The 15,149-nt window shown below is 38.6% G+C and overlaps 1 protein-coding gene across 3 annotated transcripts in view; it reads right to left on the bottom strand.

The window, feature by feature from the left end:
* The window catches only part of usp24 (ubiquitin specific peptidase 24), a 162,443-nt gene that overhangs the window by 101,778 nt on the left and 45,516 nt on the right, over nucleotides 1-15,149 (bottom strand). For all 3 annotated transcript variants that reach the window (XR_013498548.1, XM_078218710.1, XM_078218711.1), the window contains exons 7-16: nucleotides 15,082-15,147; nucleotides 14,470-14,535; nucleotides 14,177-14,251; nucleotides 13,088-13,246; nucleotides 10,233-10,347; nucleotides 9,182-9,285; nucleotides 8,325-8,432; nucleotides 6,309-6,404; nucleotides 6,019-6,180; nucleotides 1,701-1,808 (exon numbers count right to left, since the gene is read on the bottom strand). Coding sequence is in view for 2 of the 3 variants with exons in the window: in XM_078218710.1 (XP_078074836.1) it covers nucleotides 1,701-1,808; nucleotides 6,019-6,180; nucleotides 6,309-6,404; nucleotides 8,325-8,432; nucleotides 9,182-9,285; nucleotides 10,233-10,347; nucleotides 13,088-13,246; nucleotides 14,177-14,251; nucleotides 14,470-14,535; nucleotides 15,082-15,147 (1,059 nt within the window). In the remaining variant the exon portion in view is untranslated. The remainder of the gene's footprint in view (nucleotides 1-1,700; nucleotides 1,809-6,018; nucleotides 6,181-6,308; nucleotides 6,405-8,324; nucleotides 8,433-9,181; nucleotides 9,286-10,232; nucleotides 10,348-13,087; nucleotides 13,247-14,176; nucleotides 14,252-14,469; nucleotides 14,536-15,081; nucleotides 15,148-15,149) is intronic.

The following is a 15,149-nucleotide window of genomic DNA, read 5'->3' as shown; positions in this document are numbered from 1 at the left end:
TGAAATATACCATGTGGCCCGAGGCCTGTGCAAAGCCACACTTGCATAGTTTAATTGCAGGCTGTTGCTGCAAAGTCCATTGAGGTCGAATGGATGCGATTCTGGAACCGCTACAATCCATCGCAATTAACACTGATCAGTTTATATACTTTACCAAAGACTCAAAGGCCTATTGTGATGATGATGACAGCTGAGAGATTTCAAGCCTTCAGGCCTGCATCTTAAAACATCTCAGTCTTTTAACTAGCAGTGCCTTAAAAAGCACTTTCTCACAAGTTACATAACAAGCCTATGTATTGCTTTGGTTCTGTAAGATCAAGAATTAAGCTGTAATTAGTTTCATAAGCGGTTTTATGTCTCGTTACTTATGAACATACAATAAGTCAAAGTATCCTGCTGCATTTTGTAAGTGCATCTTGCTACTTCATCTTTACACATTGATTATCTAAATGCACTGACTTTATACATGATTTGTGCAAATTTTATATATGAAGTAACCTGTAATTTCTGTATTAATTTTAAGGCTGTATGCCACTTCGTACTCTTTTGCTATTTTAATTAATTTGTTCCAAGCATCAATAGTTATAACAGAACCCAACACCAGTGAGGTAATTCTTTCAGCAAAATTACTGAGAAACATAGAAAGTAGAAGCAGGAGTGCGCCATTCGGCCTTTTGAGCCTGCTCCGTCATTCATTTTGATCATGGCTGATCAACAAATTCAATATCCTGATCCGCCTTACCCCATATCCCTTGATCCCTTTAGCCCCAAGAGCTATATCTAATTTATTCTTGAAATCACACAACACTTTGGCCATAAGTATCCTGTCTTAATGATAATTTTATAGGACATCCAAAATTGATACCCATACGTCAGTTAGGCATTTGGGATGATGAGCCCAGAAGTTAAAGATCAGTACTTGACATCACATGTTCTCTCATCTCATTTCAGCAAATAAACTATATTCAAGTTCGAAGAAAGCCATAACATTTAATGAAAAGGCAGAAAGACACTATAATGAGAGGGACTGTTTCAAAGGTAACTGACACCTTCACCAGTCAGGAGATAACACAAAGTGGAATCTGTAGATGACCATCACTCTCAAGAAACCAGAGACTGACCACGGACCACCAAAACTAATCAGGGACCGATCATGCACTGCCCAAACCAGAATTCAGAAACACCCACTGATCATGAGGTTGGGCTATGAATCAGAAAGGATTAATAAGTACAAGCTTCCAGCAGCAAGGAAATCAGAGTAGGAAGATGAAGATGTCAATGCATGTATGGTGCTCTGAAAATCAATGCAGGAACTAGATAATGACAGTTGGAATATTAAAATATCCAAAGAACATTGGACTGTGATTAAATTTTACATGTTAATCTTACATGTATATAAAGTGAAAGCTCTGAAATCTGAAGTGTTTCCTGGAATGCTCATTCAAACTGATAGAAATTCTTAAAGAATACAAACAGCTTTAAAATTCAACAATCCTACGAGTTAGAACAAGAATTTTACTGCTTCACTCAATTGCAGCGCTGAGTTGGATGTTACTCAGAGTTAGGTGCCTTGTTCGTAGCTCGACTGCCAGACTTACCATCAATATTTTTTCTCATAGGATTAAAGTTTTAGGACACTTGGGTTTCTTCATCTTATTCAGAGACCATTACAGATTTATGTCAAAATCAACTCTCTTTACCTTATCTTGTTTCTGACAGCTCTGTTTGATGAAGGACCTGGTAATCTCATGAAGCTGACGCAAAGCTGGAACCACCCAGACTGGTTGCTGGTTATTTTGCTGGGAAGACTGAAGAAAAAGCAGGATTTGAAACAATAGGAAAACCAAAAAGATTTTACTGCAATTTGAACAATACTAAGTATCTGAAACATTTATAAATCTATTGGAGGTGAAATTTTAGTTACCATCCAGTGATTGTAACAACATACAACAATGGAAAATAGCAGTTTGACTGACCACTTTAGGACACTTTTTGCAAATAAAAGTATCTGCTGCACACACACAAGACAATTTTATAATTAAAGCAGCATTACACATTTCAGTTCTCAAAATAATTGTGAGGATGTGGTGAATATTATTACAGGCTTCAAACGGCTCCTTAAACCAAGTTGATCTGTGCAGTCCTATCAGTTCATGGAGACATTTGAACTGCACACTAGGATCTGATCATTCTCAACCATCTTTTGCTCCAAGGTGAAAACAAAAACATGAAAAAGTCTTATTTTTACTTGAATGAGCATTGATGGTTTATTTGAGCGCTTGAAGTTAAGCTAGACATTGCAAAAGCGACAAGTTTTAACATCAGTCGAGTTACTAATCCAACAGTACTTCAGCCTCTTAAAGGTCACACTGATTAATCTTGTTCCTTTGCTTGTTTTCCAAACCTAAATATTCCGCTTCGTCAATAAACTATTTCCTTTTTAAGTAGACTTTATAATGCTTTATTAGTTGCTTAAGCAGCTTGCGGTAGAATATTCCACATTCAAACATTCCTTAAGGTAGTCAAGTCCTCACCTCCAAACTGTTAGGCATGCAAGGAGTCAAATCCATAATCTTCTGGTAAGGTTGGGTTAAGCAATGGAGTCTAAATGGACTGGGCCGCACAGGTATAATTCCATCCTTTCTTCCCCGTGAACCAAACTCTCTCAACAACCCCCGCCACCCCACTTTCTTATTTTTCTCCAATATTTAATTTACTTTTTAAAAAAATGTTTACAGAATATTGCTGGGAAAATAGACATGCTGTCAGATCTTTTCCTCTTGCACTCATCAGAGCAGATGCAAGAAGCTAGAAGCTACACATATTCATACACAGGACCTGTCCTCTTCTGGCAAAAGGAACACGTCCAGGCATTGCGCCTTTTTTGAATGAAACACAAGTGGAGGGGACTTTGGTTCCCCATGTGCATTCTCCATGACAACATCTCAATCAAGAGTTGATTTGCCAACCAAACACCCTTTTATCATGCTCCCCTTAAAATTTGGCAATCTTGCATCTGTCCTGATGAGTGCAAAATGAAAAGCTTTGACAGCATGTCTCTTTTTTTCTTTACTACTACTTTACGACTATTTTACAGAATGCTAAGTAAAGGCTACCCAGAAATGTGCAATCAGAAGTTATATTTCCTCTCACAAACAAAGCCCATTTTCACAGTTTTTATTTTGAATCTTATCTCATTCAATGTTTTAAAATTTATCCTCTCGCTTTATTTCAATTATCCCTGAAAATCTTTGAACAGAAACCACTGAACAAGGAAGCACTCCTCTGCATAGCTGAGTGGCGCTGATGCATCCAGGGAAATTATAAAGTCTAGATGCACTTAAAGTGCATAATTCAAATTCAGCTCACAGTAACACAGCCTGAAGAAAGAATTATCAACTCCTAGCCCAGATCTGTTGGGAAAGCAGGAGGCTTCAGCAAAACTAGAAGTAAGATTTTAAAATACAAAAGAGAACTCCAAGCACAAATCTAATTACGTTATTGTGAATTGTACAATTTGTTGATTTTATATTTGACTTTGGTTACTCTAATTTCAGCAAAAGGGAATTCAGTTACTGAAGAACAAAATGGTGGGTGAAAACATTTCTAAGTATTTTCAGAGAAATGTGGATGGACTGTGGGGGAACAGGTTTATAATCGGCATTTTCCACCATAAACGTGAGCACAGGAATTTATAATGAAAAATGTCAACACCAATCATGACTACTCTCTCTTCATGACAATGACACACAGCATAGGAATTTCTCGTACCACCAACTTGCTATCAACAAATTTTAAAACTGCTTCATATTACAAAACCCAAGTTACTCATGAATACTAGAAGGCCTTGTGTCAACATCCATGGTGAACAATTGGGTGGGGGGGGGGGGGGTCCTTGTAATATTGAAAGGGGGAAATCATCATTGATTTAATGACTCAGTAAGAAAAATTTTATAATTTTTCCATAAACTGATTTTTCTATTAATGCACTGAAATTTCACAACTCTGTAATACTTTGGAGGTGAAGTATAGGCCAACTGCACCTTGGGGCAGCCTTTGGTCTTGGCAGCATTGGGATACCTGGAGATTAATCATTACAGGGATTCACTCAGTATGGGGTGATTTGAAAATGGATATAGGAAGGCACAGAGGAGGCTGGAAAAGGATGAGGCTTAGCTGACTGATGAATTTCTGGTATCTGTCAGCAGTGAAGAAAGTGGCAGTGATAGACGTGACAGCATCAGCTAGGGAAGGAATAGGAGAATTGGGGAAGATGATGAAAATTTGATTTGATTTATTGTCACATGTATTAACATACAGTGAAAAGTATTGTTTCTTGTGCGCCATACAGACGAAACATACCGATCATAAAGAAAACGAGAGTGCAGAATGTAGTGTTACAGTCATAGCTAGGGAGAGGAAGATCAACTTAATGCAAGGTAGGTCCATTCAAAAGTCTGACAGCAGCAGGGAAGAAGCTGTTCTTGAGTCGGTTGGTACATGACCTCAGACTTTTGTATCTTTTTCCCGAAGGAAGAAGGTGGAAGAGAGGATGTCCGGGGTGCCTGGGGTCCTTAATTATGCTGGTTGCTTTGCCAAGGCAGCTGAAAGTGTAGACAGAGTCAATGGATGGGAGGCTGATTTGCGTGACGGATTGGGCTACATTCATGACCTTTTGTAGTTCCCTGCCATCTTGGGCAGAGCAGGAGCCACACTAAGCTGTAATACAGCCAGAAAGAATGCTTTCTATGGTGCATCTGTGAAATCCCATGTCCAGTAGCACTGGCTTGTGACTAAGGGTTCTCTGTAGGCCATCAATTTAGAACTTTGAGGCTGGTTCCTGGGTGTGTATCCATTTTTGTCTGACAACTTGAACATGCCAATTACAAACAACAAAACATTGATACTAACTATAGCTTTCAAAGCATTTGAAAAACAAATAAGAATAGACACTGTGCAACTTTAACAACCATTAACCCTTAGAATGTTTGTATTTTCTAACAGGTGATAAGTAGATGAGATAATTGGAAGGAGTTTGCTTCCATATTCAGGTCTTTTAAAAGAAAAATGAACCCAAATAATGAGCGAAATTCTAAAGTTGAATGCACTTTTTGAATGTTAAGGCATTAGAGATTAGAGGGTGCAGCAAAGAATGGTTTCAGGAATGACAAACTTCAGTTAAATAGAAAGATTGGAGAAGTTGGGACTGTATTCCTTGGAGAAGAGACGGTTCAGAGGAGATTTAATAGATGTATTCAAAATTATGAGGGGTCTGAACAGAGTAGGTAGGGAGAAGCTGTTCCTATGGGTGGGAGGATTGAGAACAAGAGGGAACAGATTCAAGATAACTGGCAAGATGAGGAAAATATTTAATGTAGTGAGTGGTTAGGATCTGGAATGTATTGCCTGAGAATGCAGAGACAGGGTCAATTGAAACTTTGAAAAGGGAATTGAATCATTATCTGTAAAGGGAAGTTTTGCAGGGCTAAAGGAGGACAGACAGGGGAGTGGCACTAAGTGAATTGTTCCTTCAGTGAGCCAGCACAGACACGGGTGTTGAATGGCCACCTTCTATGCTGTAACCATTCTATGATTCTAAAGATGGCAAAAAAATCCCACTGGTGTGTAATTTGTAGTTTGATATAACTTGGGCTTGCCATTCTAATTTATATACAGCAGGCAACAACATTAAAAGCAGTCCATTCAAGCAGTGTAAATCAGCAAATACAAAACTAGCTTGAGCAATATTAGGTTTGAGGGGCTGAATACCCAGGGGTTTAGGGATGTAGGTGATGTGCAGATCTTAGTTTGGATATATAAAGGGGTACAGGCACAGGGAGTTACATGGAATTAAGATTATTGCACGTGTGGAGCACAGATGCCAACATGAACTCATTAGGCCAAACAACTTGTTTCTATATTGTAATTTCTATTTAATTCTTCTTTTCCCCCCAATTTCCTTTCAATCAAGTTTAAATAAACTCACCCAACTATTATTTCTTTCAAGAGTTAACCTACCTTCTTAATGTCTTCTATACATTTGATGATATAACTTCGCTTGATTTGCTCCTTTACTGCATATGCTTCGCTAAGTATGGTGAGGTGTTCTTCCAGTGCCTGCTGGACCAAGTTAGTGGGTAGTGCTGGTAAATGGGCAAGTTCCCAAAGCACCTCTAGCACCTGTTGTTGGGGGAAAGGAAATAGATAAAAAATTTCTTTAAAAAAGCCACACCACAAGTTCAAATTTATTCCAGGATCACTCAGACTCATTTGCAAATTCCTGTCAGCCCTGCCATAATGGTTCTTACCTTTCCTGTGGTATTTTCAGAACGAGCTTCTCGGCCAATCTTTCCGATAAGGCTGAGCAGCTTTTGTCGGATTCGGTCACTCTCAATCTCCCAACTCTAAAACAGCAATAGAGAGAAGGTGAATCTACCAAACAAAATTCTTCCATCATGGATCAAACTGTTTTCACACTTTGTGGTAATTTTTCACTATGCATGCTTCACTGCCATATAAGTATTGTGCTGTACAATACACAGAAAGCACAACATCCCAGTCGAGTGGAACCAAACCTGCAATGCAAAGTTGCCATAACAAAATAGCAGACAAAAACAATGCTACGAGGACTGAAACAAATTTGTTCTGATGGAAGGTCAAGGACCTAAAACTCTCCACCAGATGCTTACAGACCTGCTGAGTATGTCCAGCATTTTGTGTTCTGATTGTCATTCCACTCAGCCTCTAATACAATATTGTTTTGTAACAAACATGGCCATTTCCAGACACTTCCTTGCATTATTATTCGCCAGCCAAATCCTTCCCCAATTCTTTAACAGCCCCCTTTCCTTCAGGACAATAAAGCATCTTCCCCAATTTTACACTCCAGCTGTCAACTGCTGAGCACTTGGCCTACCATTTGGCATACATTTGCAGTTCTCAATTTGATTAGTCAGAAACCTATGTCTTTTCTAAATTAGTTTGAAATAATTCAAAGAAAAATTGAGAAGGAGCTTTCTCAAATGTGAAATTCCTCAATAGCCTAGCTATGCAATTTTGCTGCAGCATTATCTGAATATTAACATTCATTCGTGCCTTCATTACCTCAAGACTCAACTATTCCAATGCATGTCTGGCTGCTTCCCACATTCAACTCTCTATAAACATGAGATCATCCAGAATTCTGCCGGCTGTGTCTTACCTCACAGCAAGTCCCATGTTCGCCGACTTACATTAGCTCCCAGTCAAGCAACATTTTAATTTTAAAGTTCCCACCTTGCTTTCAAATCCCTCCATGGCTTTGCCTCCCCTCCACCACCCCAATTTCAGTAATCTCCTCCTGCTCCATAACCCTCCAAAATATCGGCACTTAAATTCTGGCCACAATTTTAATTCCTCCAAATTGGTGACCGCTCTTTCAGTTGCCTAAGCCCCAAGCACTGGAATACCTCTAGAATCTCTACAGCTATCTCATTTTGTTCCTATACCTACTCCTTAAAACCTAACTCTTTGACCAAACCTTTGATCATCTGACCTAATTCTCCTAGATAGTGCCGTGTCATACTTTGTCTAATAATGTGCTTATGAAGTGCCTTGGGGAGGTTTTATTACATTAAAAGGTGCTACATAAATACAAGTTGTAGAAATATGGCCTTCAGGAAGTAACTTTTTCATTAACAACCTAAAAGTAAATTTATCCCAACCTATGCCACATTGAAGGATGCTTCGGATGCAGCATTATTAAACAGAAGCATATACATTCTCCTCGTGGTCTGAAATTCAGACAAATAGAACAAAAGTGAAAAGGGAATACAACAGCAACAAATTTTCAAAACCAATTAAGTCTGTTATAAGCTTTATTTCTGAATCGTTATGATGTAGTTACCCAGCACAAATTATTAGATGCATTTTTTTTCATTGTTGAAGTATTGTATCCTTCCTGAGGCCTTTACATTGTTCCTGAACTGTGGTACCCAGGATTGTCCATATACATTAGCTGAGGCCTAACCAGTAATTTAAGAAATTCGAGCACAATTTCTTTGCTCTTGCATTTGATGCTCCTAACTATAAGCGCAAGTAACCAACATGTTTTAACCATCAACTTGCCATATCACTGTGTAGAATTTGCATTTATGGACAGCAAGGACTCTGCTCTACACCTTCGCAAAAGTACCATTTATACTACTTTATTTTCCCATATTAGCCCTCCCAAAGTGCATTATTTTGCACTCTCCCACATTCATTTCTATCTGCTATCGTGTGCTGATTTCATCAAACGTGCATGTGATTTTTTAAAAATTGACTCAAACAAGCTGGTCACTCACCTTTTGTATCAAGATGAAGAGATGGTTCAGTTGATCATAGTTAAATTTGGCAGCAGCAGCAGCAATAATAGTGTGAATATTTTCAATGACAGTTGAAGATTGCCCTGACTTAATACAAAACAAATCTATTAGGTTTTAAGTTACATGGTCTTCAAGTTGTATTACATCTGTCCTAAACACAATACATCTGTCCTTCATTGTAATTTATTCTTAAGATATTCATCTCTGTGCCCCCCCATGCAAAATACCATCTCATTATTAGCACCATGGAACTCTAAACATTTCACTTAAATTAAACATACTAACTTTCATGTAAAGGACTGTGAAAAGGACCACTTCACTTAAATTAAATGTACTAACTGACATATATCAGGCACTAAATCACTTCTTCAAATAACTTCAAATGTTATCTACTAAAGAGAGATACAAAAGGGTCCAGAGAAGCAATTTTTTCACGCAGAGGGTGACAAGAGGTAGTAGTGGATAGAGATGGGTACAATTTTGTTTTCTAAAAAGTATTTAGACAGTTACTTGGGTAAGATTGGTATAGAGGGATATGGGCCAAACACAGGCAATTGAGACTAGCTTAATGGTAAAAAACTGGGATGCATGGACAAGTCTGGCCAAAGGGCCGGTTTCCATACTGGAAAAAAAATTAAATACAGTATTCTGTCTTTTCCAGTCACATTAGCACGCTTCAAAGCAGCCTTACTGGACTCAACTGTGAGATATGATAATTGCTAGGCAATGTTCTCAACATGTCTGAAAATTTAGGTTAGGACTTAAATCCATCAAAAACAAAATTGATTTTTCTTAAAACCAGTTGTAATATGTAAATTGTCAGCTTTACTCAGTACCTGAATACGCCAAATCTTGGTAAGTTCATCCATAGAGAGTTTACTGCCCAGCAGTTCAATAATTCCCTTTATTCTGTCACAGTACTGTGCTTGATCAATATTTCCTGCAGAAGTTCAATAAAAACGTGAGGTTTTCCGAATGTGGCACAGAAATTGAATTGTCAAAATTAGCATGTGCAAATAGAGCTCGTCACAAGACAGAATGTATTCTGGGTGTGAGAATTTAATGCCCATCAGTAGCTCTGCAATATCATTACTGACGGAGCTGGCCGTGTCCTGAAGGACACATCTACCCAGACTGGACCTGCGGCAGGTGATGAGAGAACAACACATGGGAAAAACCTACTTGATTTTGTCTGCCCGATTCTACCTGCCGCAGGTGTAAATGCCCATGACAATAGTGGTATAGACCCTGTGGGAACAAAGTCCTTTACACTGAGGACACTACCACCATGTTCCACAGAATTGATTCAGAACAGATCTAGCAATCCAAAACAGGGATTCATGAGGCAGTGTGTGTCATCAGCAGCATAACTATATTCAACCATAATTTTAATGTCAGGGCCCAGCATATCACTAAAATTTTGAAATGAAACACCTCAAGCAGTGGTGTCATGAGAGCGAAATGACATGCACCACCGGATCATGATCATGAAAACAAAAGATAGATTTTAATGATCATTTTTAGCAACGCTAACATGATGCTGCTAATACATAGATTATGTATAGGTATGTGTGCTTATTGTAGAAGCAATCTCACTGTGGTACAAAGCACTAACATCACCAAACTGTACACCTCTCTGTAAACCATCAATACATTGAGCTGCAATAATAATTTGCAGTCCAATCACAATTCAGTCTGAAAACGGACATGATGAAGTGACCACCTGTGTATAAATCCAAAAGTCACGCACTACTTTTTTTAAAAATGAGAGGAAATAGTAAATCATCCTCAATTAAGGACTCACTACGGATATAGCTGTGACACCAGTTGGTGCAGGCTGAGAACTCTAAATTACACATTATTAGCATCCTCTCAAATCTACTGTACCTTCAAGCGCTATTGACAGTACGGAATTTTCTACCAGCCAGTCCAACAACCGGTCTGTATCAATGGCATTTTTCACAGATTTGGATAAGGTACTGTCTTCAATCAGTTTAGTAACCTGAGGAATAAGGTGGAAACATTCTGGTTATTGCTGAATGAACTTCGCACCAAAAGCATTTTTTGAAAGGAGGGGAAAACAAATTAATCTATACTACAAGATGAAAATAAAATAAGTACAGCATTTCATTCAATGCAGGTTATACAGCATAACTTCAGTTTTGTGAACATCAATTTAGGTAACTTTTGACAGGTTGAAACTGCCATTGATGCTTTGAGTGTTAATCCAATCATTTCCCATTGGAACGTGAAAAATGTTGATATAAACCAAATGAACACTGAACACAAAAAACAAATACAATGTGATAAGTCAGTCAATTCAACTCATTTCTAAGCCTCTTTCAGAAGCACACTGACCTACTTACACCTCAATTGACAAGCTCAAATCGCTCTTCTGCCTATAAACTCTGTCCATTTTACTTTTCGCAGTTTAAACACTATATTGGCAGCCTACTCCAAAATGACCAATTTGTTAGTGAAAAGGCATTACCAGAATATGGCTGCACCACCTCTATAATTAACAACTCTTGATTTTGTGTAAACACTGTTCCATATCAATCCCATTGATTTCCTTCATGTGTGCAACATACTAGTAGTTTATGCATATTTAATTATTCATGAAGAATGTGTGCTTACGGGAAGATCTTTAGTATCAACCATCTCCGAACAGAAGCAGTAAAGTATCATTACAAACCCTACATTGTAATTCAAGCCAAGCAGAATGTTGTTGAATTCCGATAACCACTGATCTATAATCTGTTCATTTAATAAATTTCTAAATCAGCCCTCTACCATTAATTTCATGACATAACCTACTTTAAAAAGTCAGATCTAACGCCTTTATAAATGAAAATATGAGTACAGTATACCCTACTGGTTCACCATCTGCTAATTCAATTATCTTGTCAAAGAACAACAGCAGATTGACAATATGGCTTGTCTCTAAGATGATGACAACTTTACATGTGGTAAAGTATCAATTTACAATATACTGAAACAGAAGGAATACTGGTGTCTGCTGTCAGCTAGCACATAGAATACAACTCCATCTTATCTGCTTTTCAAGGTTAGCCTGCAATTAACATGTGCCATTAGAACATAAGAAATAGGAGCTGGAGTGGGCCATTTGGTCCATCTAGCCTGCTCTGCCATTCAGCAAGATCCTGGTTAATTTTCCACCTGAATTCCACACTCCCATACCCCCTAATTCCGTTACTACCAAACAATATATTTACCTCTATATTGAATATACTTAATGATTGAGCATCCATAGCTCATTGGGGTAGAAAACTCCAACGATTCATTATATTTTGAGTGAAGAACTTTTTCATCTCAGTCCTAAATGGCTGACCTTTTATTTTGAGGCCGAGACCCCATGTTCTAGATCTTCCAGCCAGGGGATGTATTTTCTCAGCACCTTCACTGTCAAGACCTTCAAGAATTTCATACAATCCAATTGGTCACCTTGCATTCTTCTGAACTCCAGGGAATATAGACTAAAACTACTTCATCTCTCATAAGAGAATCCCCCTAATCCCAAGAACCAGTCAACCAATCTACCGAACCTTCATTGCCTCTGGGGCAAGTATGTCCTTCCTTCAATATGCAGGCCAAAACTGCACAGTACTCCAGGTGTGGTCTTACCAATGCCCTGTATAATTGTAACAAGACTTTTTCGCTCTTACATGCTCCAATCCCTTTGTAACGAAAAATAACATAACAGTTAGCTTCCTAATTGCATGAAGTATCTGCATGCTAACTTTACTGTCCTTGCACATGAATTACAAAGTCCCTTTGAATGAAAACATTTCCCAGTCTCAGCATTCAAAACATTATTCTGCTTTTTGGATTTTTTTCTACCAAAATGAGCTCCTCACTTTGCCACGTAATATTCCAGCTGCCATGTTATTGCCCACTTACTCAATTTGTCTATATCCCTTTACAGCCCCCTCATCACTTACTATCCTGTCTAACTTTGTAATGCAATTACAATGCAAAATGAAGGCGGCCTATAGTGTGTTGGCGTTCATTAACAGGTGGTTTGAGTTTAAGAGCCATGGGGTTATGCTGCAACTGTACAGGACCTTGGTGAGACCACATTTGGAATATTGTGTGCAGTTCTGGTCACCTCACCATAAGGATGTGGAGACACTGGAAAGAGTGCAAATGAGATTTACCAGGATGCTGCCTGGTTTGGAGGGTAGGTCTTATGAGGAAAGGTTGAGGGAACTTGGGCTTTTCTCTTTGGAGCGGAGGAGGTTGAGAGGAGACTTGATAGAGGTTTATAAGATGATGAGGGGGATAGATAGAGTGAACGTTCAAAGACTATTTCCTCGGGTGAATGGAGTGGTAACTAGGGGGCATAACTATAGGGTTCATGGTGGGAGATATAGGAAGGATGTCCGAGGTAGGTTCTTTACTCAGAGTGGTTGGGGTGTGGAATGGACTGACTGCAGTGATAGTGGAGTCAGAAACTTTAGGAACATTTAAGAAGCTATTGGATAGGCACATGGAGTACTTCGGGATGATTGGGAGGAAATAGCTTGATCTGGGTTTCAGACAAAGCTCGGCACAACAACGTGGGCCGAAGGGCCTGTTCTGTGCTGTACTGTTCTATGATCTAATTATTGATGATCAATAGTTCCAGCCTTCATAACCTCAGGCAATTCTAACTAGTAGTCCAGTATTAGTCAAAACTATAAAACAACACCCCACCCCAAAAAAAAAATCAATTAACTTACCTCTTTCAATGAATTCATTTTTGCGCTGAAGTGGGGAGTTTTCAACATACGCAGGAGTATATCCAACCGGAGGTCATCCACCACCATCACTAACTCTGGCTGAAACCGCATGCACAATAATTTGATGGCAGAGAGGAGCTCTGGAATGGTCACAAGTTTCTGGATTGGGCAGGAGACAAAAATGTTGTATGCTGTAACATGCAAGTAACTCAAGACAAGTGAAAACAGGCCCTCTCTCTTCTTTGGGTACTATGCCATTAGTGGAGCCATTCTACCCTCAGGGACACTTACGAATAACAGCCACAAGTTAATCTGCATCAAGTGTTGCACAGGGAAATTGAACTCTGTTGCATTTGGGCATTAAGATGCAATTTCACTACTCTCAGAGCAGTTTCAGCGTGATGAAAATAGCAGAGACTCACAAATAAGAGCTTGCATTCATAAAGCACCTTTAATGTAATAGAATGCCACGAAGCACTTTGCAGGTGCAATGTAAAACAAAACTTAACACCGATTCATAAAATTATAAGAGCGCAGATGAGATAGGTTTTAGGGAGGAGAGATAGAGAGGCAGACAGGTTTAAGGAAAGAATTCCAGAGTTTAGCGACGTGGCAGCTGAAGGAACTATCACCAATAGTGGAATGATTTAAATCGGGGATGCTCAAGAAACCAGAATGAAGAGTGCAGATACCTTGGAGGGTTTTGTGGCTAGAGGAAATTACAGAGGTGGGAACAGCAATGTAGGAATTTGAAAACAAAATGAGGCATTGTTTAACTGGGACTCCACGTGGGTCAATGGGTGTAAGGGGCTTGGTGCAAGTTAGGACTGGGGCAGCTGAGGTTTTCTCAAGTTTATGAGGCCAGCCAGAAGCGCATTCGAGTAGTCAAGTTTAGAGGTGACAAAGATACGGGTATGTGTTTCAGCAACTGAAAGTAAGGGTTTGCACTGTCTGTGCATACTCCAAATTTGCAGAAACGCCTCATGGTTCAAGAAGAAAATCCAGACTTGTTTTCAAAAATAAATTAAGACCAAGGAGATAAAACACTTGCTTTAATGAAGGCAACTCAGAAAAATCTAATTAAGTTACCTTATCTTTCAGATCTTTTTCTTCCAAACTTTGTACATAGCGAATCATTTTATCAATGACTGGGTCCAGCATGGGCTATAAAACAAAAAGAAAACAAAAACGTTATCTCACATTTTTATTTCACGCTCACTACATCTATTTTAGAACAAATATTATGAGGCTGAAACAAGATCTTATGCAATTAAGTTGGTGTACGACTGGATGCAGTTTCCATCTTCCTCATTTATTACAAGTTAATTTCTATTTCAGACTTAACTATTTTACTGAGGATTTTAATGGTATTGCTTGCTTACCTGTACGACTGTGGGATTTAGATATTCAGCACATACTCCCAAAGGCTGCACCAGTGCAGACACAGCCTAAAAGAAAAACACAATAAAGGTTTAAACCATAAATTGGTCTTGTAGTAACCAACCAGATTTATGCAATTAGGTCTGTAATTTCCATCATTTTGGCAATTATTAGTAATGGAAAGTAAAAAAAAAAATCAATAGAACACTTTTCCCTTCAGATTTGCAACCAAAGTTAAGATTTGATATTAGTAACTGTAGCATCATGGTAGACCCAGTTACAATACAAAATATGAAGTAATACACAATAATAGAATATACATTTGCATTCATATACACCACCCAAGTTACTGTATTTATTTGTACTGGGTATAAAAGTCCTATGGATAGAGTTTGTCAAATGACTAATTTCAAAGCAGAGTTCTACAAGATGATGGTACAGCGTTACAAAAGAGGAACTATCAAAATAGCAAATTAATTTGAACCAGCTACCATGAGAAGGGGAGGTGATTTTAAAAATTGCATTACAAACGGCATTTAAATTATGCTCATTTAAGTGCATCCAAATTGCCTATCTAGAACTTCCATTACATTGTTTTGAAAGTAATTACTTACCGCAGTTTCTATATCCTCTGCGCCAAGCTTCAGCTGGATTGCTGAAAAGCCACCCATTTCTCCAAACT

Source organism: Mustelus asterias, chromosome 8 (genome assembly GCF_964213995.1).
Source record: "Mustelus asterias chromosome 8, sMusAst1.hap1.1, whole genome shotgun sequence".
In the NCBI taxonomy this organism is placed as follows: Eukaryota; Metazoa; Chordata; class Chondrichthyes; order Carcharhiniformes; family Triakidae; genus Mustelus; species Mustelus asterias.
This window is presented reverse-complemented; position numbering and strand designations above follow the sequence as displayed.